Source organism: Lepidochelys olivacea (assembly GCF_965140295.1).
Source record: "Lepidochelys olivacea isolate rLepOli2 genome assembly, chromosome: 15".
In the NCBI taxonomy this organism is placed as follows: Eukaryota; Metazoa; Chordata; order Testudines; family Cheloniidae; genus Lepidochelys; species Lepidochelys olivacea.
In genome coordinates, this window is record NC_140425.1 from 10551802 (window position 1) to 10578428 (window position 26627).

Here is a 26627-nt window from a genome sequence, read left to right on the forward strand (position 1 = left end):
ATTAATTGATACAATCTCTCTCCCTTCCCTCACCATTCTTGTTTTTTACCCTGAATTCTATCATCACTCATTGTGTACAATGAAACTAAACAGGCCAGTGTCATTTCATGTTTAGAATCCATTTCATTTTATGGACTTGGTTTCCTGATGTGCATGCGGGATCTCAGTGCTCTTGCATTTGAGTTCTTATGGCAGGTGAATGTTTGTTTAAAAAAAGTAGTTTCTAATTTTGGGCACTGAACCTGAGATCTCTGCCCCCCACCCCCCGGGGGGCCGGTGGGGGCTGATCTTCCTTCTGAGCCAGTACTTATCCAATCCCCCAGCATGTTTAGGGTACATTATGCTGCTGTGATTCTTGGATGAGATGTGAAACTCTGGTTCTGAGCTCTTGTGTTCACTGCAGACCTGTAACACTCTTTTTATTTTATAGTTTTACAAGAATAGATGTGTTAACCCCAGTGTTCTGGGAACATTCCAGCTTAAATAATTACTTTATATCACCCTAAAGGTTTGTCTGCACACAGGTTAAAGCAGCACAACACCTCCTTCCTGTGTGGATGCAGTTATGTGGGTCTGAAGGTGACTTATATGGGTATAGCTTATTCTTGTAAGGGAAGGGGGAAAGCTATATTGGCACCTTTGCACCCAAAGCAGGTGCAGTACCCATTTAACTATTTCAGTAGAAAATTGCATCCCTAACTGAACCTATTCCATCGATACTGAAACTGTGTGTAGACTAGGTCTCAGTGTATGATGGTTTTTCACTTCCTGTCCTAAACAGTTGTGTAAAGTTCCTGTTCACTATTAGAGCTGTCATGTTCTCTTTGCCCCCACCCCCAACCCGTCACCAGTGATGGATGTGGTAAGTAGAGCTTGTGGATCAGTTAAATTTTGTAAGGAGACACTTTGGTGGCCTTTGGAATGAAAGACACTATATAAATGCAAGATATTACTATCATCATCCCTCACTGAAAGTCTCAGGCAAAGCACTTAAAGGGAATTTTTAAAGCAGGAATAGTTATGCTTACAAATAAGATGGGTGGCAGGGGAGTTGAGCTGTTTGTTCCTGTGCACCAGGGGTACTTGAGATGGTTATTAATTTATCTCTGGCGATTGTCCAGTTCTTTTTTTTTTCTATTATTGTTATTATTTTATTTTGGGAGATTAATGTGCTGGGTCAGAGCATAATCCAGCTTGCAAAAAAAGTGATGTGAATAGTCATCCCAAGATAAATTGCTGCACTGGAAAAGGTTCACAGCCTTTGCTTGCTAGTCTGAGAGCTATCCCAAGTACTCATTAATCCTTGTCCGGGGAGAAGAAAGAGACTGGGTCTTTATTTGCAGCTACAGTGGGAGGCTGGTAAGATCACATCTGTCAAGGGCCTATAATGGCTTGCAGCACAGATGCTTCATTTTTAATACCTTTTTCTGCACAGTGATATTTCTCCAATTTTTTTTCGTCCATTTTTGTCTTGAGATGTTGTTGATGGTTTCTCTGTCCCTTGACATCTGAGGCTCTGTTGCTATCACTTAATCATGGGTTTGCGCGCACACACACATACACTGTTCTCTCTGCATCCGTCAAACCATTTGGGGCTGTGATCTGTTCTGATCTCGAAAACTAAGCAGGATCAGACCTGAATGGGAGACCTCGAAGAAAAACCCAGCACACTGCAGGAAGTGCTATTAGTGATGGAGTCGAGCAGGTTTTGCTGAGATGATGCCCCAGCTTAGTTTTAGGGCGCATTGAGATGCTGGAAGCCCCACTGGCAGAGGAGAACCCAAGCTCTCGTCCACTTAAGAGTATTGAAGATCCTAAGGTTTCAGAGTAACAGCCGTGTTAGTCTGTATTCGCAAAAAGAACAGGAGGACTTGTGGCACCTTAGAGACTAACCAATTTATTTGAGCATGAGCTTTCGTGAGATACAGCTCACTTCATCGGATGCATACTGTGGAAACTGCAGAAGACGTTATATACACAGAGACCATGAAACAATACCTTAATAATATTAAAATATTATTAAAATAATAATTGTTTCATGGTCTCTGTGTATATAACGTCTTCTGCAGTTTCCACAGTATGCATCCGATGAAGTGAGCTGTAGCTCACAAAAGCTTATGCTCAAATAAATTGGTTAGTCTCTAAGGTGCCACAAGTCCTCCTTTTCTTTTTGAAGATTCTAAGATGCATCAACCTTGAGGTATGTCTACACTGCAGCTGAAAGCATGCCTCCCAGCCTGGGTAGAGAGCTCAAGCAAAGCTTGTATGTCTAGCACACTAAAAATGGATGTTGCAACACAGGCTGCCTGCCTGAATACAAGCCCGTCCATAGAATCATAGAATATCAGGGTTGGAAGGGACCTCAGGAGGTCATCTAGTCCAACCCCCTGCTCAAAAGCAGGACCAATCCCCAATTAAATCATCCCAGCCAGGGCTTTGTCAAGCCTGACCTTAAAAACTTCTAAGGAAGGAGATTCCACCACCTCCCTAGGCAACGCATTCCAGTGTTTCACCACCCTCCTAGTGAAAAAGTTTTTCCTAATATCCACCCTAAACCTCCCCCACTGCAACTTGAGACCATTACTCCTTGTCCTGTCATCTTCTACCACTGAGAATAGTCTAGAACAATCCTCTCTGGAACCACCTCTCAGGTAGTTGAAAGCACCTATCAAATCCCCCCTCATTCTTCTCTTCTGCAGACTAAATAATCTCAGTTCCCTCAGCCTCTCCTCATAAGTCATGTGTTCCAGACCCCTAATCATTTTTGTTGCCCTCCGCTGGACTCTTTCCAATTTATCCACATCCTTCTTGTAGTGTGGGGCCCAAAACTGGACACACTACTCCAGATGAGGCCTCACCAATGTTGAATAGAGGGGGACGATTACGTCCCTCGATCTGCTCGCTATGCCCCTACTTATACATCCCAAAATGCCATTGGCCTTCTTGGCAACAAGGGCACACTGCTGACTCATATCCAGCTTCTCGTCCACTGTCACCCCTAGGTCCTTTTCCGCAGAACTGCTGCCTAGCCATTCGGTCCCTAGTCTGTAGCTGTACATTGGGTTCTTCCGTCCTAAGTGCAGGACCCTGCACTTATCCTTATTGAACCTCATCAGATTTCTTTTGGCCCAGTCCTCCAATTTGTCTAGCTCCCTCTGTATCCTATCCCTGCCCTCCAGTGTATCTACCACTCCTCCCAGTTTAGTATCATCCGCAAATTTGCTGAGAGTGCAATCCACACCATCCTCCAGATCATTTATGAAGATATTGAACAAAACCGGCCCCAGGACCGACCCCTGGGGCACTCCACTTGACACCGGCTGCCAACTAGACATGGAGCCATTGATCACTACTCGTTGAGCCCGACAATCTAGCCAACTTTCTACCCACCTTGTAGTGCATTCATCCAGCCCGTACTTCTTTAACTTGCTGACAAGAATACTGTGGGAGACGGTGTCAAAAGCTTTGCTAAAGTCAAGATACAATACATCCACTGCTTTCCCTTCATCCACAGAACCAGTAATCTCATCATAGAAGGCGATTAGATTAGTCAGGCATGACCTTCCCTTGGTGAATCCATGCTGACTGTTCCTGATCACTTTCCTCTCATGTAAGTACTTCAGGATTGATTCTTTGAGGACCTGCTCCATGATTTTTCCGGGGACTGAAGTGAGGCTGAGGCCTGTAGTTCCCAGGATCCACCTTCTTCCCTTTTTTAAAGATTGGCACTACATTAGCCTTTTTCCAGTCATCCGGGACTTCCCCCGTTCGCCACGAGTTTTCAAAGATAATGGCCAATGGCTCTGCAATCACAGCCGCCAGTTCCTTTAGCACTCTCGGATGCAACTCGTCCGGCCCCATGGACTTGTGCACGTCCAGCTTTTCTAAATAGTCCCTAACCACCTCTTTCTCCACAGAGGGCTGGCCATCTATTCCCCATGTTGTGATGCCCAGCGCAGCAGTCTGGGAGCTGACCTTGTTCGTGAAGACAGAGGCAAAAAAAGCATTGAGTACATTAGCTTTTTCCACATCCTCTGTCACTAGGTTGCCTCCCTCATTCATTAAGGGGCCCACACTTTCCTTGGCTTTCTTCTTGTTGCCAACATACCTGAAGAAACCCTTCTTGTTACTCTTAACATCTCTCGCTAGCTGCAGCTCCAGGTGTGATTTGGCCCTCCTGATTTCATTCCTACATGCCCGAGCAATATTTTTATACTCTTCCCTGGTCATATGTCCAACCTTCCACTTCTAGTAAGCTTCTTTTTTATGTTTAAGATCCGCTAGGATTTCACCGTTAAGCCAAGCTGGTCGCCTGCCATATTTACTATTCTTTCGACACATCGGGATGGTTTGTCCCTGTAACCTCAACAGGGATTCCTTGAAATACAGCCAGCTCTCCTGGACTCCTTTCCCCCTCATGTTAGTCCCCCAGGGGATCCTACCCATCCGTTCCCTGAGGGAGTCGAAGTCTGCTTTCCTGAAGTCCAGGGTCCGTATCCTGCTGCTTACCTTTCTTCCCTGTGTCAGGATCCTGAACTCAACCAACTCATGGTCACTGCCTCCCAGATTCCCATCCACTTTTGCTTCCCCCACTAATTCTTCCCGGTTTGTGAGCAGCAGGTCAAGAAAAGCTCCCCGCCAGTTGGCTCCTCTAGCACTTGCGCCAGGAAATTGTCCCCCACGCTTTCCAAAAACTTCCTGGATTGTCTGTGCACCGCTGTACTGCTCTCCCAGCAGATATCAGGAAAATTAAAGTCACCCATGAGAACCAGGGCGTGCGATCTAGTAGCTAGTGGATCTAGTAGTGCAATCCCCAGGGTCCACGTTTGAGTGGCTAGCCTGTGCCACAATGTCCATGCTGCTATTTTTAGCATACTAGCTCAAGTGAACCTAGAAAGTGTCTATCTCCCCAGGCTGGGAGGCATGCTCCCATTTGCAGTGTAGACATACTCTTTGTATTTTGGCCAAAATCCATTCAAGGTATTTACAGTCTGACAGCTCCTCTTGCAGTGTCAGCCAGATAGGGTATTCTTCACTTTCTGCCCAAAATTATAATTATGGCATTGCTGTTTGCAGTTTAAACAGCTGCTGCTTTCCATTTCCAGTGGTCTCAAGTTGCAGTGGGGGAGGTCTAGGTTGGATTTAGGAAACACTATTTCACTAGGAGGGTGGTGAAGCCCTGGAATGGGTTACCTAGGGAGGTGGCGGAATCTCCATCCTTAGAGGTTTTTAAGGCCCGGCTTGACAAAGCCCTGGCTGGGATGATTTAGTTGAGGATTGGTCCTGCTTTGAGCAGGGGGTGGGACTAGATGACCTCCTGAGGTCCCTTCCAATCCTGATATTCTATGAGTCTGTGATTTCATTGACGGGGGAGGTGAGTCTTATCTATATGTGGCTAATGTAGCAAAATGCTTTGGGATCCTTCAAGGTGAAAGCTACCAGAGGAATGTCCACTTAAAATCAGAGTGGAGAGATGGATGCTTATTTCAGCTGCCATGAGATAATGCTGGTGCTACTGGATTCTTCTTCCTGATCAAAGCAGTGGTTTCCAGCTGCCAGGCCTAGGAGCAGGAGTGGAAAACCTCATGCCACCAGTGAAAGAGATGATATATTTCAACACCATGGAGAAGGAAGGGGGTGGGCCGGGATTTTCTCCTGTGTTTGCTGGCAGTGCCTCTCTGGTGTTCGGCAATGGTTATAGTGAAACTTGGTAATTGGGGCCTAATGTACAGGCTTTTATCTTTCTCAGTTTGACTTCAGACCAGTCACTTTCAGATTAGTCCCATCCTTCTGAGTCCAAAACTACTCTGGCTCTTCTGGCCACGCCTCAAGATTTTCCTACCCTTCATCAAAGTTCCCAGGCTTTTCTGAACATTATGTGGCTTTCTCCAATGCTCTCATTCTCCTCTTTCTCTTGGGCATGTTGAAAATCCTTGGGTTGGAAGGGAGACGAGGAATAGAGGTTGATAAGAGGTATGGAGTAGTAGTCTGATCCAGGCCAGGAACCCAGGAATTCCTGAGTTCTAATCTCATCTCTGACACTGCGTCCTTTGATAAGTCACTTACAAGTTTTCAAAAGGGGATTCTGTCCTGAGTGGCCGACTTTATATAGCTCAGCCCTGACTTTCAGAGGTGCTGAATACCTACCATTGGGACTACTCACAAGGGCACAGACTTGGTGCATGCATAAATCTTTTCAGGACCAGGACCCAAATCACAATGGGCCATATTAAACGCCCTGGACATTTGGGAGTATTTGGGTCCAGATCTTTAAAAGGAGTGATAAGTATTTCATTAAAGTGCTTTAAAACAATTGAGCCCTTGGATTTTTTTCCCCTTGTATTTATTTTCTCCCCTCTAAATGGAGCTTCTGGTTTCCATGATTCTCCTGGGGAAGATGGATAATACGAAACAGGACCAGGAAAGCCCTTTTGCCATGAAGAAAAGTTGCCCCCATCAATTGTTAAAAAGCCTCCAGCAAACAAGATTCCTTGGATGGAAGTTTGTCCCTAGTAGAAGCCTGGTTCCTTTCTCTCTTACCTCACGCATTTTTGCATCTTTCTCTCTTTTTTTTGTTTGTTCCCCTTTATTCCATTCCCTGAAAGAGCAGCAAAGATTGTTTAATAGCCACATGGGAAGGGGATGGGGGAGTCTCACATGCACCTGGGATTTTCTAAACTGCAATCTTCAGTAAGCGTGTCTCTTCTATTTATTTACTTTTAATTCCACACCCACCAAGCTGTCGTTCCTTAGCAGTGAAGATGAAAAGCTGCCATTTATAGATGTACAACAATGGAGGCCTTCACAGGCCACATGGCTCCTACAGTTTAATTTACTTTAATTCATTTTATATTGAACCAAATGATATTTGTTGTTTTTTTTTTTTTTAATGGAGAGCTTTCAGCATGTGGGGTGGCAGCCAAGCCCCACTCCTGTGGAAATTAGGAACCCAGCTGCTATTTAAATTTCTGCTCTGCTCCACTGGGCTTTTTTAGGTGGAAAAAGAGGCCTTTTTAACATTGTGGGTAATTTACATTCTGTCATTATAGGCCTGATCCTGCTCCCATTAAAATGCTCTACTGGCTTCAAAGGTGAAGGGTTGGACCCTGTGCCTGAAATTGCCACCCTTCCACTGCTCCATTCAGTTCAGTCTCCCTTTACTCGCTTCCTCCCCGCCTCACGGCATCACCATAGTTTGTCTCATCATCTGTGGCTTCAGCGTTGGCCTAGACGCAGTGTGGGAGACACAGGAGGGTTCTTTTGTGTAACTCACATTCCATGACTAAGTTTTTCCCAATCCTCTGCTATAGTGTGACTGAAAAACAATGGTTTGTTCCGATAGCGGTGCTAGCCAAAGGTGTCCGTTCCTCTCCCGTCCTTGATGACACTTGAATCTGCAAAGGAAGAGATGACTCACACATTCACATGTCGCAGTCCGTTGCTGGTAACAAACTATGCCTTGATCACCACAAAGCCAAGTGGTTATGGTGCTTAGTGGTATCTGACAGGTTTCAGAGTAGCAGCCGTGTTAGTCGGTATTCGCAAAAAGAAAAGGAGGACTTGTGGCACCTTAGAGACTAACAAATTTATTTGAGCATAAGCTTTCGTGAGCTACAGCTCACTTCATCGGATGCATTCAGTGAATAAACATGGGGAAACAGTTTTACTTTGTGTAATGACCCATCCACTCCCAGTCTCTATTCAAGCCTAAGTTAATTGTATCCAGTTTGCAAATTAATTCCAATTCAGCAGTCTCTCGTTGGGGCCTAATCACATCAGCCACACTATCAGAGGCTCGTTCATCTGCACATATGCCAATGTGATATATGCCATCATTTGCCAGGAATGCCCCTCTGCCATGTACATTGGTCAAACTGGACAGTCTCTACGTAAAAGAATAAATGGACACAAATCAGACGTCAAGAATTACAACATTCAAAAACCAGTCGGAGAACACTTTGATCTCTTTGGTCACTCGATTACAGACCTAAAAGTTGCAATTCTTCAACAAAAAAACTTCAAAAACAGACTCCAACGAGAGACTGCTGAATTGGAATTAATTTGCAAACTGGATACAGTTAACTTAGGCTTGAATAGAGACTGGGAGTGGATGGGTCATTACACAAAGTAAAACTATTTCCCCATGTTTATTCCCCACCCCACACCCCCCACTGTTCCTCAGATGTTCTTGTCAACTGCTGGAAATGGCCCACCTTGATTATCACTACAAAAGGTTCCCCCCCACCCCACCCCACCCCCGCTCTCCTGCTGGTAATAGCTCACCTTAAGTGATCACTCTGGTTACAGTGTGTATGGTAACACCCATTGTTTCATGTTCTCTATGTATATAAATCTCCCCACTGTATTTTCCACTGAATGCATCCGATGAAGTGAGCTGTAGCTAACGATAGCTTATGCTCAAATAAATTTGTTAGTCTCTGAGGTGCCACAAGTCCTCCTTTTCTTTTAGTGGTATCTGAGTGCCTCACAGTCTTTAATGTCTTTACCTTCGTAATGCCCCGTGAGGTAGGGTCGTAGCAGCATTTTCAGAGGTGGCCACTGATTTTGGGTACCTTAGTTTTTTGACTTGCCAACTTGAGAGATCTGGGACCTGATCTTCAGAAGTGCTGAGCACCTTCAACTCCCAATGACTAGGCAGAGGTCCAATGGGAGTTGCTCACGTTTACTGAAATTGAAAAAAGAAAACCCCTTTTAAATTATTCATAGTTAGCTGCAGTGAATTTTCACCTGCCTTTACATATTGGCAACAGTCTTTTCTTTTCTTTTTTCATTCTATCCAACCTGTTTCCTTCCTTATGCTGGCAAAGTAACCAAAAGCCCTCTCCCTTAGAGCCTATCTCCCTGCTGTCCTGTGGTCTGAAAGCCAGCAGGTTTCTCTTAGAGATTTCTTCAGCATCCTCTTAGAATCATAGAATCATAGAATATCAGGGTTGGAAGGGACCCCAGAAGGTCATCTAGTCCAACCCCCTGCTCAAAGCAGGACCAATTCCCAGTTAAATAATCCCAGCCAGGGCTTTGTCAAGCCTGACCTTAAAAACCTCTAAGGAAGGAGATTCTACCACCTCCCTAGGTAACGCATTCCAGTGTTTCACCACCCTCTTAGTGAAAAAGTTTTTCCTAATATCCAATCTAAACCTCCCCCACTGCAACTCTTCTTTTAGGATATGTCCTAACAATGCTGGCAACTGGACAAGGGTGACTCAGAACTTCTCCAGGGAATCAATCACACGCAATTTACAGTTGTCTCATTGCCACGCACACCCACCCACCGTTAAAAGAACATTAAGGTTGCAACGTCAAGCACTCAAAAGTTAGGAAATACCAGAGTTAATGTTGCCCCTACAGCCTCAATTTGGCCCATTTGCGCATATGTGTTATGCAAGTCTTTAACTACATGAGCACCATGCTGTTTTCTCCACAGGACCCCTCACATTCAATGCACTGGCTCAGCCTGCTCTAGGAATGAATCAGGGTTGTGTAGTGAAGGACACTTTTCTCTGTAGGTCCTCTGCTTCATTTCTTGCAGAAGTTGGAGGTGTATAGTGAATGAGGTGAGGATGGCTTCATGGTTAAGGCAGCTGAATGCCACCCTGGAGCACTGGATTCTCTCTCTGCCTCTGCCACAGAGTGCCTGTGCAATGCTGGGCAAGTCACTTGAACAGACTTTCCGCAGGAGGTCAGTAAGAGTGTGTTCCTCGTTTTCAGGGTGCCTGGTGTGAGACTCTATGGGCTGATTTGCTGAAATGCTGAGCACTCACAGCTGCAACTCAAGTCAGGAGCTGCGGTTTGAACAGATAAAGTGCTATATAATGGGAAGCACTCAGAAACATTGGGTGCTAGGTCTCTCAAACTGGGCACCCAAAATTAGTGGATACTTCTGATCTTAGTCTCTCTGTGCCTCAGTTCTGCATCTGTAAAATGGGGATAGCACCTTCTTACCTCTCTCTGGGGTGTTGTGAAAATAAATTAATGTTTGTGACGCATTCAGATACTATGGGGATGAGAGCCATAGAAAAGCCTGTGCGGAAATTAATTCTGGCTTCAGAGCAGGGTTTAAACACTGTGCAGTAAATGAGGCCTGAGATCATGCATGGAATGACATGAAGACAAAATATTGAATAATTGTTCATTAAATGAGCACCATCCATCCTGTGCACTGAATGAAGCAGAGGGCTTGTGAGGAAAAAAGTATGTGATCATATAATTAAGACTGTATCATAAAGCATACACACATGGGGTCTGAATTAAGGTTGTACAGGCAACCTTAATTCTGGCATTTCCTAACTTCTCACAGTGCAACCTTCATAATATTTTCCCCTAGTTTTGTGTGTAATTTCCTCTGTTTGCGGGAGGCGGGGAGATAGAAAAAGGAAAGTGAAAAAAGAAATTCCATCATGTCTTATCACCTTTCGATCTACCACACAGATCTCTGCCAGTTGAGCTATTGGAATAACTGAGAGCAGTAGTAGGCTGTCATCCACTATGTGGACCAGCACCAGAGGGAAATGAAACACATACTTTGCTAGTGAGTTTCACAGGTAATTGCTGACAGTAGAGGAATGGTGAGACTTTGGGATCTTGGGTTCCATTCCAGACTCTGGAAAAGACTATTCTCTAGTGGTCACAGACCCTTCTGTCCCCTCCAATTTTTCACTGTCCTAGTCCTATCTCTTCCCCATCACTGACTCCCCATTCCATTCTCAGTCTCCACTCCTCAAGCTTTTTATCCCAGATCCTATTTCCTTTTCCAACCAGTTCTAGTCACTGCCCCACTTCAGCTCCCTGTCCCAATTTCTCTTTCTCTCCTTGTCCCCTTCCCTCAACTTTTCTCTACATTCTATCCATGCACTTTCCTCCTCCTCCATACTGGACACCAGCCAGGAGTCAGTGAGAGCACAGGAGAGACAGAAGCTCTGCTCATAGTTCTGGTTCCTTGCCCCACCCTGTCTTGGAGCAGGTGAGAGCTGCAGTTTCAGGAGCCTCCTCAGCCCCTGCAGCCCTGGGCTGGAGCATGCTCATCTGCTCTGTTGGGATGGCACATGTGCAATCCAGTCACACGAAGGAGCAGTGGGAGGCTGGCGAATGCTTGGTGTGGACAGAATCCTCAGGTTTTAGGTGACGCTCTAACAAGTCTCTAAGAAGCATGTATGAAGGGAGATTTTTTTCAAAGGCTAATAGTTTGGCCACATTTGTGAAGATGGTGATGGGAATAGCAAAAGGCATATCCTGACAGAGGCCACTCCTTGGTCCCTGCTCTGAAGTGTAGGGGTGCTGGACCTTCTTAGGGAAAGGGTTGCATTATGACTGATTTATTTTTAACACTGGCGAAGCAATGGACTTTTCCCTCACCTCATTATCAGAAATAGCTGAAACTTACAAATTAATTAAATAAATAACATAAAGCCTGAGGAGGACACGTGGCATGGAAAACTTCAGCCCACATGGTTAAAGTTCAGCAAAGTTTTATAAGCAACTGGAAACAGGGTCTTAGAATGGGACATGTCAGCCAACCTTAATAATAGGCAGCACTCACAAAGATGCCTGTAATGAGTTATGGACATCAGAAATGCTAAATTTTTCAGCTGAGGGTAAAGGAAACTATATACCTGGTAAAAGAGAAGGACCTTACTTCTTTCCTGGCTCATATCTCTGCCAGTGTTTTATTGCTATTCTGAGATTTTTCCTAAATTTAAAAAGAGGCCATGTCACAGACAAATGTCCTGGAGGGTTGAGACTTGGTGTACTTGATGGGTACAGGCTCTGTACTCCATGCTCCCAGAAGGCAATGCTTTTAATTTTGTTGGGGCAACATTTCATAGGGCACTCTTTCCTTTTATGAAATCTCATTTCGCTATCTATGTAGCTGCACCCGTCCTGGCTGTGACAATAGTGTATCCGATTGCAGGGTTCTCTTGGATGGTCATTCTGGTGGTGGTGAGTCATCTAGGATGGTGCATACCCATTTCATGCTGGTAGCTGGGGCTGTTAACACATCTCCAGGCTGCTGAGAAGTCCTCCAGTTACCAGTAAAAGCCTGTGGGAAGTGCTAGCCTAGGGGACGTGACTGAGTTGGAATTATATGTAACACTTCTTAGCTTTACAGGAGTGGAGGCACCATAGTTAACAGAATCAGAGTCTTCCATTTGCTGCAAGTACATCTCTGCCTCTTCCTACGCTTCTGCTCCCTGGCCAGAGCTCACTTGAATGTTTCCAAGCCCTGTGCTCCACCCCCGGGAAGCTCAGAAACTCTGCAGGAGCTTAGTTTTAGCCCTGCTAGCTCCCGAGCTTCACAGGAGTGGCACTCCTCTTGTTATCCCATAGCTTCACAGAAGACATCTGAAATCTTTGGCGGATCAAGTGTTGACCTATACCAGGGCCGTCTGTTACGGATGCTGAATTGGATGAAGGAAAAGTCTGAGTCTAGTGGGAGAAAGGATTAAAAAGGAGAGGCAAAGTGGATTGCTTTAGGAATTTGCAGTGCATTTTACTTGCCAGTTGTTTTCATCAGGGTTGGATGCTGGGTGTGTGTATGTGTGTGTGGAGAGCTGCCTATGCTAAAGGAAGTGATAGACTAGTCATTAGCAAACTGCGACCCTCTGTCACAGGGGCTTATGAAATAAATGATGATCGTACTGAAGCGTGAGTCTGGCGAGAGAGCCTTTTGTGCTAATTTAATAAATTGCTTACATTTAGAATCCCAGATTGTTGCTGTTACATTTTTGCTATGTGATGCCACACGGGATTAAAAAGAGGAGGCTTGGGGGAAGGGGAAAAAAAGCCCAGGTCCTTTAGCTGGTGTGACCTCACTCACTGTCCCAGGGGGGATATGAGATCATGAGAATGCCAGAGCTCTCTGAAGGATTCGATTTGTTCAGCACAGCAGGACAGCCTGCCAAGTGATCTCATCTCTGAGACCCAGGGGGAGGGTGCTGGCTGCTGCTTTCTTCCTGGACTGCAGAGGATTGAATCCCTGCGCCCCACCGATGGCGATTAATGACAGCGACCTGTGATGACATCATCAACGATATTGTTACTGTGATGCACGCAGCAAAATTCTAGGGGAATTTTTCCCATCCCAAATCTTGACATCTTGAAATTTAACTTTTCAGAGTGTTAACGCCATGACATCTGATCTGTTCGTTTACGTTTACGACCCCATATCTCACCCCTTTGCCCTGGCATCAATTCTTCCTTCTAAACTATGAGTGACAACACAAAAACAAATCCTCATCAAGGCTGGGAGACCCAAAATTAGATCCTACTTATGTGACCAGCTTCTCGGTGCTGCTATAGAGTGAAAGAAAATGTGGTTAGAAAACGTACTTCTGTTGCAGCCTCCCGGGGTTATGAAAAACCTGGAGGTAATCAATGACGTCTTGATGGTGTCCTTTGTAAGAACAAATGGTTTCCAATCTAGAGGAAATACCCAAGATGAGAGGATTGTTTCAGTAGAGGTTTAAAAAGGGCATAGGGCCCATTCCTGCAAGGTGCATGGCTCCCTAATGTAGAGCAGTTAGTTGGATGAACTCTCTCTCCCAATACAATTCTTAGGAGGATTTAGCAACTCTGAAACTAAAGGTTGTATTTCAGAGCTGGTCTTTGTGTCTCAGAGTTTGTATGTGAGACCAGCACATACTGCGCAGAAGGGAATGCTGGAAAGCAAGGGAGGGCCTGTTGCAATTTGATTCACCAGGATTCTCTGCAAAATAGGGAGGCCAAGCTGATTGTACAATAGTAATTCTCTGCCTTCAGCATAGTGGTGGGACCAGGGAAAGTGAAATATGTCTTTGTACTCCTCTTCCTATTTGTTAGTATTATTGGTCATACAACAATGCCTACAAGCCAGTGCCTTGTGGGCACTATACAAACATATAGCAAAGAGTCCCTGCCCTGAAAATCTTCTAAGTGTAGGACTGTAGACAACAACTGGATAAAACAAACTGCTTGCGGGAGCACAAGGAAGCAATGAGATGATACTTTTCCCTTTCTGGGCACTGAATTAGATGACAGTGAAGAGGGCAATAGTTGCAACTCACTGATACTGGTGTGTGCAACCATTTGCAAAGTGCCTGAGTGGCTAATGGACACGCAGGACTCCTCATAGCATGAACTCTTATGTCTGAGCCTCTCTTTTCTCCTTTTGGGCCCCTGGCAGTGATGATGATTTGTATCATTTATGCTTTACAGGGAAAGTTTTATCTGGTTATTGAAGAGCTGAGCCAGCTGTTCCGCTCGCTTGTCCCCATCCAGTTGTGGTGCAAATACATCATGGGGGATGATCCGTCCAGCAGCTATTTCCTAGGAGGGATCCTGATCATACTGTATAGTCTCTGCAAGGTAAGGGGATGCCTGGTGAGTAAACTCTGTACACGGCAGCAAAATCCCTGATTTTTTTTTAAATAAGCTCTTTTAAAATGTACTAGTTTAGATATAACACTCATGGGGGCCATATAAGTATCTGAGCACTTCATGCTCTTCAAAGTATTTTATCCACCCAACACCCATGAGAAGTACTATTATCCCCACTTTGCAGATGGTGAAACTGAGGCTCAGAGAGATTTAAATGAGTGGCCTAAGGTTCTACAGGAAGTCTGTGTGGAGCTGGGAATTGAATCCTAGTCTTCTGAGAGTGTGCCTACATGAACAATTAGACCTCAGCAAGCTGGGGTCTGAATCCTGCCCCTCACTGGCCTGCCACTGTCTGTCAGCCTGCACCGTGCTGATGTGCGTTAACAATTCCTCAGAGCACTTTGCTCTAGCTCCGAGTGCTCTAGCTAACTGTTCACACGCCTCAGCAGGGTCCACATGGACAGTGAGACCACAGCAGACTCGTGCGAGATAGATTTATAGCTTGCCACGGTCTAAATGTTCACGTAGACAAGCCCTGTGTATCAGGCTGGCACCTTAATTGCTGTTTCATCCTTTTACCCGTTACACTTATGAAAGCAGCCATGCTTAGTTATGTGCCTGTGAGGACATCATACTAGTGCAGCCAGAACGAGAGCTCTGACCGATGGACATAGTTTTATGGCAGATACTGGATTAACACCACTGGAGACTGAGGCTGGCATCCCCACCAGCACGATGGATCTTGTCCAGATGGGAAGCTTCCTGGAGTTTGACGTTGTTCTTAATTACAATAACCAGGCTCTAGGGCAGAATTGCATTTACAAGCATAAATGTTAGATCCCAGACTAAGAGATGGACAAATGAACTAAATTTCACCCTCTTCTGCAGGCGGTTTCTGGGAGAGGTGTGTGTGTATAAGAGTTTCTCATCTTCCTCTCTGCTTTTCACCCGAGGCAAGACGAGGGAAGAGAAGTGAGTTTTGCAGTTAGTTCTGAAGGATGTAAGGTCCTTAGTGTGATTCTCACCATTGCCTTGAGGTGGTTTCTGAGCAAGCTGTGTGCCCCGCTTTCATCAGTCTGACCTATGCTGCTGATGGTTTTCTTATTCCTGTGGAACATAACTCCCAAGGGAGGTCTTGCTCTTGGGTAATTGGTCTGTTGTGATGGATGACCTTCAGGATGAGGACTGTGATCGTGGCAGTTACCCAGTTCTGTCTGGGGAGCCAGTGCGGTGATTCGAGAGCTGCAGTGCTATGTTCTTCGTGGCTAGTGTTGCTAAGGAGGCGAGCTGCTGCATTCTGGACGAGCTGGAGTTTTCTAAGGTCAATGTGTTCTAGTCCAATGAATTGTGGTAGCCAACCCTAGAAATCACAAAGGCATGGATTGCTTTGCCTGGGTCCTGGACAGACAGCCCTTGGCCAATTACAGATGGAAAAAGCTGGTTTGAGCAGCTGTAGCTGTCCAAGTATCTAGAAGCAGTGAAGAGGATGGGAGACAGTCTAGGGCCTTGAGAGACTTTGCAGATGAACTGTCTGGTAGCACAAGGAGAAGTTGCCCATCACCATTCTCTCTGAGTGCAGCCTCAGAGGAAAGATTGCAGCCAGCTCCGGGTTTCCCCATCAATCCCTGCTCCTCCTGTGAGGCAGAATAAAAGTATAATGTAATCAACAGTACTGAATACAGAAGGGTCTAGTGCAATGGTTCTCAACCTATTTACCATTGTGGGTGCCCTATGCAGCCCTCTCTGTGTTATGTGGACTGCATCTTGTATGGCCCTGAGGATGTCACATGGGCTGCAGCTGTGTACTGATTGGGCCCGCAGGTTGAGAACCTCTGGTCTAGTAATAGGAGAATAAGTCTTTTCTGCTGCCCTATGTGGACAAAATGAGTAGTGCCATTTCCATTCAGTGTCCTTGCCTGAAACCGGGCTGATTAGAGATCCAGGGGCTGAGTGGTGGACAGATGTAATTGAAGACTGCTCTTGCCATGCTTTCCATTAGTTTGCTCAAGAAAGGCAGGCTGAATGCTTAGCTTACAGCCTTCTCTAAACTAAAAAGGTGCATCACTGATTAAGTTAAAACAGTGTAAGCCTCTTATGTGGACACTCTTAAACCAAAATCAGTCTGTCCACATAAGGGGGCTGGACCAATTTAACTGGAATTAGTTTTTAAACAGATTTTCTTAAGTCAGTGCAAGTTGCTCAGCTAGATATGGCCTAAGTCTGTAAAGTCCAGAGATAGCTGCTTCTTTGTAATATATTTGTATTGCCTAGAGAGCTCCATTTGTTCTAGGTATTGTACAGACATTAATGAGGGACAGTCCCTGGTCTAAAGAGATTACAAGACAAATGGAGAGAGGGGAAACTGAGGCACAGAGCGCTGAAGTGATTTGCTCAAGGTCATAGCAGGTCAGTGGCAGAACCAGGAATGGAACCAGGACTCCTGAGTCCCAGTGCAGTGCCTATCCACTGGTGCACACTGCCTGCCTGTGCTCTCCACTGTGCTTTTGGAGGACTGAACTGTTTCATGTTTTAGGGTGGTAGGAAGCTTCCCTACACAAAAGTGGGATTGAGTGTAAGCTTCCAGGAGGGGCCTAAGCGATCTTCTGTGTCCTTCCTGCACCATGTGGGGCGTGGCTTTGAATCATGCAGTGACTCTGATTTCCTGTAGTATTTTAGGTGTCTCTTGTTATGTAAATGGGCAGCGCCTGGGAAAGGGGAAGGGATGTTTCCAGTCTTGGGCTCCTCATATGGCTCCTGTTGTCTGGAGAGAGCATCCCAGGTTCAGGTCATTCTTCTTTATGGAATAGGCTGACATTTCTCCACAGGGTGAGGTGCTGACTTCTGAGGTACCTGGATGGCAAGTTGGATTGATGAAGCCATTGATTGTCCTGAAAAGTTCTCCTATTTTGTGATTTAGAAGCTGCAGTATCGAAGGAGAATAACAATCTACTGCCCTCCACTGTGGCTCAGGAGTAGCACTGCAGGGCTCCCTTCTGTTGAAGTCTCTCTGCATATGTTGTTAGCGTGCAAGTTTCTTTCCTTCCTGCTTTATTCAAGGACCTTGTTGATATACAAGGGCTCTGTGGTGGGAGGAGAGACGTCAGTGCACATACTTCAGAAGAGCACCTTTGTAGCAGATCAGGACCTTGCCCCACTGCCACTAAAGCTGCCCTTCTTCGGCATCTTTTGTGAATTCTTCGCTTGCGTAATTCTGACTGCCAATTCTGCCCTGTCCTGCTCATGACACTGCCAACGCATGGCTCATAACCAACAGCAGAGGTCAGGAATGGGAGGGAACTACCCGGCCGCTTCTGCTGTAAGCAAATATCTGCTACCTTTAACCAGGAAACACCTGTTTTAATCCTAAATTCCTGCCTGCAACCAAGGCCTCTAGCCTACAGCCTAGTGTTGGGAAAAGCCAAAGAAGTTGTCAAAACGTGGCCTGATTCTCCTCTCATTCTGCGCTGAAGTAAGTTGGGAGTAACTCTGTTGAAGTCAGTAGAGTTAAACCAGTGTAAGTGGGAAGATAATACAACCCAGTGGCTGAGAGTCCGGACTCATTTATGGTGCCCCTAGTGTCTGTCAGCCATACCCCAAATCCTGGACAATCAGGCTAGGGATTTCAGCTCCCCTTTCACTGGAGACACTGTGTGAGAGATGTGGACTGGGAGAGGGAATAGGCTGGTATACATTTCCAATACAGTGCATGGAATATTAGATGCTCGGATCCCATTTACAGTCACAGGAGTTGCAAGTCTAATTCTTTGCCCGACACACTGAAAATATACCCCTAAGAGTCCACATTAGCAAAGCCACAAACCACATTAGAAAAACCACAAAAGCCTATTTGGTGCTCAGACCTTCTGTGCTCTTGGCAGAAATCCAGGGCTTAGCTTGGACTGTATCACCTCTCCAAGGCACAAAGGGCAGGCTCGAGTTATAGGGAGGTTGTGTAGAGCAGCTGGCAGTGGTCACCTCAATGCCTATGGCTGACTTACGTGTAAACACAGGGATTGTTGTTGGTGCGGGAATCCCAGCTGTTAATATGCATGCACGCCCATGTCTTAATGCCCTACCAGAGAGAGGAGTTCTGCCCAAAGTTCTATAGGCTTCACTTGCATAGGAGAGGAGAGGGGTTGGGAAAACAGTTTGGAAGGGCTGGCTCACCGGCCTACAGGCAGGAATTTGTATTGCCAAATCAGGGACCCTGATCTGAGCCCCATCCAGTCTCACTCTCCTTGGACCAGTGGAGGCTGAAGGTACTTGGTGTTGCTTTATGGCTGCCCTTCCGGCTCATTAAGGAGCAGCACTGGCTAGCTGTGAACAGAGGTGAAGCAATTCCTCGGCCAGAAAGATGGTGGCTGCAATTTAGATTTCAGTGGGTGGCAAGGGAAACACACGTTGTAGGGAGGATGCTAGAAGAGACTGTGGGGCCCCAGCAGAGATACAAATAAGCCCCAGAGAGAGAGAATGGGGTTGCGTGAGAGAGAGCTGCTGCTACCTATCTAGGGATCATTAACTTTCAAAGATCCGTAACAGTCCGCAGCCTCAAGCCCTAGGAGCTGACTGGAAACATTACGGAAGGACCCTTGGAGCCCTTTTATCTGCTGACTGGAAGCATTACTGCTGCCTGCATTTTATTCCACATCTATTGCATGGTGATCTCACAGGCATTCTCTGCAGAGAGCCCACTTAGTCACACTAACCAAAAAGAAAAAAAAACCCTCACACAAAAAAATCCAGTGTTTCTGATGTGTGTGCATATCCTGTAAGTCTAATGCAGTTCTTCATATTAGGTCTTTCCCTTGCCCTCCCACTCGCTTCGTATCCAGACAAGCTAGAGATGGAAAAGTCCTGTTATGCCATGCAGCCCCACTCCCTGCTAATGCAGAGCTGTTCCCTATGGGGCCTTTTCTCACATCTTGTCTAGTCTAGTTTGCAGTATGGCTTTCTCTATTTGTCTTGGGAGATTGTCCCACAGGCTGAGAGATTAAACTCTCCGAAATGTATCCCTGATGCTCTGTCAGACTTTTCCCTTTCTTACCTCTATCCTCACTGCTATTTTTATGCAAAATAATTTCTCGGCCTCCTTGAGATATGTAGACAGGTGTCGTGTCCCTCACCACACACACTCACTCACCTTTTGTCACACTTAGCCATGCTGTATGTATTTAGATCCTTTAATCTTTTCTCAGAAATCAGGCCCCGCCCCCATTTTTGTTGATCCTCTCTGAACTCCTCCCAATTTATAATGAAGAGTCCAGAAATGTTCCATGTTCCACCATGTTCCAGATGTGGTCACATCAGAGGTGTCGAGAAAGTGAGAGAGACTATTTTGTCCCCCTTCCTCTAACGTGAAGTCTCTGGGTATGCAGCTTAAAGTTATAGTCCTTTTTATTTACCATATTGCAGTGACCGCTCATGTCTGTTTCTCTGCTCTTTGTCGCCCCTAAGTCTCTTTGGGTATTACTGCTTCCCAGGCTCTTTCTTTCCTGTGAGTATTGGTTTGGAGAAAAAGACCCTAGATGCTCTCCAAGTTACAGGACTCTACGTCTGTTATAACCCTGTGAACAGTGTCTAAAGCTAAATGTTTCTATTGCAGTCTTTTGACATCTGTGGCCGTGTGGGGAGTGTCCGGAAGGCACTGAAGGTCCTTTGCACCCCTCAGGTAAGTAGTCAATGTGTGTGGCCAGGTTGACGTGGGAAATGTTGCCACAAAGGAAAGGTTCAGTAAAGCATTGCTCAGGGTGCCAGATCTATGGTACTTTTGAAAAAGACACCCACCACCCCATGGCTGTGACGGGTAGCCCTACCTAACTTTTGGGTGGGGAAGCAATTCCTGATGTCTGCCCTTTCCCAACAATGTTAATGAAACATGGCGGGTCTATTGCAAGATGCTGCATCCCTTTTCTGGAAACAGATTGACAAGTATGTACGAGATGTGACGGTGAGAGGTGCTGAATAGTATTGTTTGATGCACTGAGTCTAATAAAACGGCGAATTGCCGTTTGTGTGTGTGTCTGTGTGAGGCAGAGACTTTAAGACATCCCCTGATGTGCAGTTTTATTAAAATAAATACTACCGTATTCGCCCCAAACATGGCAACGTTCAGTGGTGTTATGGTGGTATTTACAGCCACTGCTGGAGAATACTGTGGTTATTATCTTTTATAGTGGCTTTTCTGCCATGTGGAGTATAGATATGGGACCTAACACCATGGTACTTTCTCAGCACTTGGCATGGGCACTGTGTATGTTTGGAGACAGTGTGGCCCAATGGATAGGGGACTGGACTATGAGTTGGGACACTTGACTCTCTCATCATATGGTTTTGGGCAGGTCACTTCACCTCTCTAGGTTTCTGTTTCCCCATTCGCACAGTGCGGGTAATGACATAAACCCTCCTTTTTATAAAGAGCTTGGAGGTCTGTGGATGAAAAGTGTTTTGGGGGTTTTTTGGAGGTAACTTGTTGATAATAATACTTAGCACTTTCCAAGCACCTTCTATCAGTGCTTTGCAAACGATATTGAACTAATCCTTACAACACCCCACTGAGCTCAATAAATATCATTATCCTTATTCCACAGCTGTAGACTCTGTGGCACAGAGGGGTGAAGTGACTTACCCAACATCCTGCAACAAAGTCACTGTGAAAGCGGGGACTAGGACCCTCATCTCCAGACTCCCAAGTTCTGTGTATCCGCCACAGTGCAGCGATGTAACTTAGTTTCCAGTGGGCTCTCGTAAGTGTAGAAAAGCTGGGCATGAAAAGAAGCATCTGTGTGCGTGTACAAGAACAAACCAGGCAATCTAAATCCTTTTGCAATGAGAGGTTTTTCTTCCCTCTCCCTAACAGACCTATGGAGTCCGTGCAACCAGCCAGCAGTGCAGTGAGGCTGGAGACATCTGTGCTATTTGCCAAGTGGAGTTCAGGGAACCTTTGATCCTTATGTGCCAGGTAAGAACACCAAAATTGACAAACCCATTGTGGGATCAAACTTAGCCTTGTCACTTCTAAACATAGCATAGAAATAGACATAGTATCTCTGTCTAGTGCCCAGTGGACATCTGTCCAAGCACCCAACATAGCATAGACATAGATACTCCCCTGCAGAGCCTAGATTATAACCAAGATCCCCAAGTCTCTCCATTCTTCTACTGTCAGCAAACATCTGTGAAACTTGCAGGCACTGTGTGTCTCATCCTTCTCTAGTGCTGGTCCACACAGAGGGTCAACAGACCTGGGCTAGAAATAGCTGTGTGGACAGCGCTTGGAAGTTGCAGCTCAGGCTTTGAAGCCAACCGCCGTCCGTAGGCTTCAAAGCCCGAGCTCTGGCTGAAGCTGCAACTTCAAAGTGCTGCCCACACGGCTGTTTTTAGAGCCCTAGCATGAGCCTTGCTGTGACTCACTCCAAAATGTTGCCTAGACATACCCCTAGGTTTGGAGAGCCTGGCCCGCACCTGGAATTGCACTTTGAAGAGAAGAGATAGCTAGGGCAGAGCACAGAGCCCTGCTGTTATGCACTCAGAGAGACATCCCGCACTGAACTATAGTTTGGACAGGTGTGTTTCCATTTCTTCATTAAGAGATGCCGATGTCTGAGTTATTACCTGTGTGGGGCTAGTGTGCTCATGTTTGGGTTTATTGTTCATGCAGATGGGTGAGTGAGATCCTACAGGTTGCTCCCTCCTTCTGAACTTGCATTGCTTCCTGTACCAAAGCTTTTCTGTTGCATCCGGGCACTGGGTGACGGGGTTGTTCCCCTCCCCTCAGCCTGACGAGTCCCTTTTTCTCCACAGCATGTGTTTTGTGAAGAGTGCCTCTGCCTGTGGTTTGACAGGGAGAAGACCTGTCCCCTTTGTCGCTCCATCGCGGTGGAGACTCTGCGCTGTTGGAAAGATGGTACCACCTCAGCTCACTTCCAGGTTTATTAACCACAACACATACCACCATCAGGATGACATGTGAGCAGACAGAAGAAAAAGCTGGGAAACTCCTTGCTTCCAAGTATTTAGTGGGTTGTTGTCCCGGTCTTTCACGCAGCTCTCTCTCTCCATCCAACCAGGGGAGCAGGTTGGCATGTTGTTACGTCTGTAGCAGGGAGCAGAGTCCGTTAGCATGAAGAGTTCTCTAAGGAGAGGGAAGGGGAGTGGGTTTTCAACTCTTCAGAGTCAGAATCCATCCCTGCCACTCTTCACTGCTAACTTGGGGCCGAGGTCCTTGCTTGAACTTGCTGTCTACAGCACAAATTACCCCAGGCTGGCCCCTCTTTGTCTGTTATCTGAGTGTACATAAATGTCTTGTTTGTAGGGAAAACATGATGAGAGTTTCCCATTGTATGTGTGTAGTCCATAATATTGGAGGAAAGCTTTCCTCAACTGACTCATGAGAGGACAGCAGACTGGAGTTATGTCATTAAACAGCCTCCTGACTCCCCAGAATCTGTCATCATAAAGTTACATGGCCACTATTATATTACCTGGGGAAACACTCCTTCAGTACCACTGGTTCAGAGGTTCATTTAGGGTTTTGGGAGAGGCCGGTGGCCGATAACCCTGTTGTTGTCATTGATACCCTAAAACACATGGGTTGCCATCTTGATCTTTCTGAAACCTCAAGAGAAATAGGAGAGGGCCATACTAAAGAGACCACGAGGGGGTGGCATTTTCTCAGTTTTGGAATGTTCCATCTTTAATGTTCATGGTCAGATTACCTGCTTCCTCTGCAAGTGGGAGAGCATGGCGAGATGGGGAGAGATTAAAGCCAGGTCTGAATTTTACTACAAAAGCTCAAGTGCTAATTGAAGGCCATGTCCGGAGGTGGCTTTCTCAAACACAGCCCACAAACTCTATAGAGTTAATTAAAAAAAAAAAAAAAGCACCTTGTGCTGTTTCCTGGGGATTGGCTTTATTTAAAAACAAAATGGCAATCCAATAACATATAGTTTAGCTCAGAACTTTCTTCCTAGGCTTGGCTGTTACGAAGGCTCCTCTTTCGGGGCTGCTCAGCCCACACTTGATCCTCTCTCTGTAGGGAGTCAGCAGAATCCACCTCATTGTTTCCTAGCAGGACTGATGCCTGCTAACAGGGTGGAGCGTTGCATGCAAATGCTACCAGTCTGTACAGGCATAAAGAATTTGGAGTCTTTCGAGCTTCATTTGAGATGTCCAAAGACGGTCCTGTAGCTCATTTTAAGATTTCTCCTAGATCTAGGGTATATATCTGGATGTGGCCAGCCTCCATGCAAACAGACAATATTTCTAAATTCCCTATCACAGTGACAACTCCTCTAATAAAAGCAATTAGTGGCCCCCTCCTTCTATGAGGGTTGTGTGAAATAGATGCAGGGTGCATTTTACTTGAGAGTTTGTTCATTATGAGGACCCTGCAGTCAGGTTCCACCATCCAGGGTAGACTGGGACAAACTTTCTCTATTGATAAACCACAGCTCACCTAAACAAGCAAATGCCTCAGCTTCAGAAAAAGCTTTTTAAGGACAGTGGCTTGTACCCTTAATAGGCAAATGAACAGACTATGTGCTGGAGTAGCATGAGTCTGTATTCTGCTGTCACAGTGTCTGTCGAGAATCTTATGCTGGCACTAGGATGCAAATGGATTTGATGTTTGTTCACTGTGTCTCAAGCTGGAGCTTTCTCTTTCACTAGACAATTTACTTTTTGCTGAACGCACAGAGAAATGGCTTCATTAAGCAATCATGGCATCTTCCATGCTCATTACTGTGGAAATGGCTGTAAGGTTACAATCCCACTTGACTGGATAATCAAGCAGGAAGAACTGTATCTCAGGGAAACAGGGCTGCACGTATGTATTGGTTGCTTTCCTCCCCTCCTACTGTAAAGCCTCCTTGGGGGAAAAATTAAAGCAAACAGGAGCTAATGGCAACTGGGTTTTGTCTTAACTTTCTTTGGAAAAAAATAGGACAAAGGAGAAATGATGCAGGCAGAATCTGAATCAAACCTGAATTAAGAGAGAGCTGGGATGAAGGGAGAGGAGTATAGGCTTTGCCCCACAAAATGCGAGGTGCCTTTGTTAAAAGCCTCTTTAGAAAAGCATGGACTAAGTCAAACAGTCCTCTGGTTGTCTCCAAAGGAAAGGTCCCTTAGATTCTGTAAGAAACAGGAGAGATTTCCAACTGGCATAAAATTTTGACATGTGTATCATAGCCTGGGTGAACTTTTATCTGGGTGGAATGGCAAATGGCTGACTCTGCAAGGAAACACAGGTGAATGTAGTATGAATGGGTTCAGCTTCAGTTCTCTTTGTGTAATACCATTGAGTGAAACTTATAGGTTAATATGTAGTTTCTGCTTTCTAGAGTCTCAAGGCTGTTCTGAAAACCTGGTTCCAGTTAGCAGTGACTCTTTCTTTGCTTGCCTTTAGGAACTAAATCTGTGTTGTGGGGAACGATAGTGAAGTGCATTAAAATGTTAATAGGAGAAAGATTAAAACTACTGATGGCATTTGACATTCTGATTGTAAATAAGCTTTTTTTTGTTTAGTGTTTCCTCCCCTGCCATCAATAGGTGCAAAATATATCTGTTATTGGTCTTTTCTCTTCTCTTCCCTTTTTCCCCCCCTGACTATTGTCTTCCAGCTGCGAACATGAGAGTGAATTAGCATCTTAATAGTAACTTGATAGGATTAAAACACTCCACTTCTGCCAAAACACTCCAGAAAAGCCTAACACAAGGCTTGATACTACTGCTCACTGGGGAGAATCTCTCCGTTTGGTTGAGGCTTTCAGTAGAATTATACACCTGCCACAACACACTAATTTGCTGGGAGATGTGAGCGCCTTTTCTCCATCTCTGTGCCTCCTCAAAGTGCCCTATTGACTCTTGTTTCTCCCCTCTGTTCCAGACCTGTATTCTAGCTTCAGAGACATGTGCATGGTTCTCCTATGTTCTATTTCAGTACATTAGGCCATGATATGTGATCAGACCGCCCTGAGGGAGCGAGCCATGCTAAGCTTCCAGTGTCTCTATAATTACAGAAGCACATGAGGGTTTTGGTCTGACGCTCCTGGAGCCTGAAATGGAGACTCCCTTTCGCTACAGAGCAGGTGCAGAGCTAGCCGTAGCAGAGTAACTCTCTTCATGCTGATTGCTGCCAATGGACTTCAGTCCTGATGTGGAAGAGCCATGTCTGGAGGTGAGAGACTAGCTCAGTCTCCTTGGACCTTCCCCCTCCCTCCTGAGATTGTTTAGTGCCACGTATAGTGGTGTTTTTGTACTGTGGGCACTTGTTGCACATGAAGGGCAGAGGTGGACTCAGTTCACATATTCCACCAAACAGCTGTGGGTCAAATACTTTTTTTTTTTTTTTTGGTCATTATCAACATGTGCTGGGCAGCACAGAGGTAATGGGCTCTATAGTCTATTAGCAATTCCTTGAGCTGCCCTGTCTCATATTAGTTGTGGTGATTCTTATTCATGGGGCAAAAGAGTCTTAGCCTCTTCTCAGACATGGCAGTTAGCCTTCCAGAAGGTAACACAGGGCCGACGCCTACTCTAGTGAACGTCAATGGCAAAACTTGGATCGACTTCAGTAGGAGCAGGAGCAAGGTTGGGGAAAGAATTCATAGTAAATGATCTTCTCTATTTTGGAGAAAAAATAAAAAGTAAGACCTTTTCTTCCCAGTGAACAATTGATTTTTTTAATAAAGTCATTACAAATATGTACAAAGAGTCTCCAGCATATGAAATTCCTTTTACAAAAGAGGGAAAGAAGCCATGTCCATCTATACACAAGAGCCAGAACTAACTCATTGCATCTGCAGTAAGCACATGCCTTGCCTTAGCTTTGGTGTGGGAAGGAACTTGCACGGTTACTCTGTAGGGTCTTTCCTGTACCCAGTCGATTTGATGCATTTCACGTTTTTTAATCTGTTCGCGGAGTGTGACTGGGAGCAAACTGGAAAACTCTCAAATGTATTCACTCTTTGAAATTCCGGGTGAATTTCTTCAGCAAATAAACCGTGGTCTTCAGATTGATCTTAAAGAGTGTTATGAATATGATTGCAAATTAAGTCAGGGGACATAGTTTCTGCTCTCTGACCGAATGGCAATAATGATATAATATGGCCTGAAATACTGAGAGTCCCTTATACAGTTTGAAATCTACTTTTGGTGAATATTCGAACCTTAAGCTGAAAACTAACTTTTCACAAATATTTGCAGGCCGGTAAAACACAAGTGCTCAAAATACCTGCGCTGACGGTGTACGGACATGGTTA

At 45.5% G+C, this 26627-nt stretch overlaps 1 protein-coding gene across 4 annotated transcripts in view; it reads left to right on the top strand.

The window, feature by feature from the left end:
* Window positions 1-26385, top strand: part of RNFT2 (ring finger protein, transmembrane 2) — a 42264-nt gene extending 15879 nt beyond the window's left edge. For all 4 annotated transcript variants that reach the window (XM_084649033.1, XM_084649035.1, XM_084649036.1 and 1 more), the window contains 4 exons: window positions 14209-14358; window positions 19973-20038; window positions 21227-21328; window positions 22171-26385. In XM_084649033.1, coding sequence (XP_084505159.1) covers window positions 14209-14358; window positions 19973-20038; window positions 21227-21328; window positions 22171-22305 — 453 coding nt within the window. In that variant the 3' untranslated portion in view covers window positions 22306-26385. The remainder of the gene's footprint in view (window positions 1-14208; window positions 14359-19972; window positions 20039-21226; window positions 21329-22170) is intronic.
* The last annotated feature ends 242 nt before the right edge of the window (window positions 26386-26627 follow it).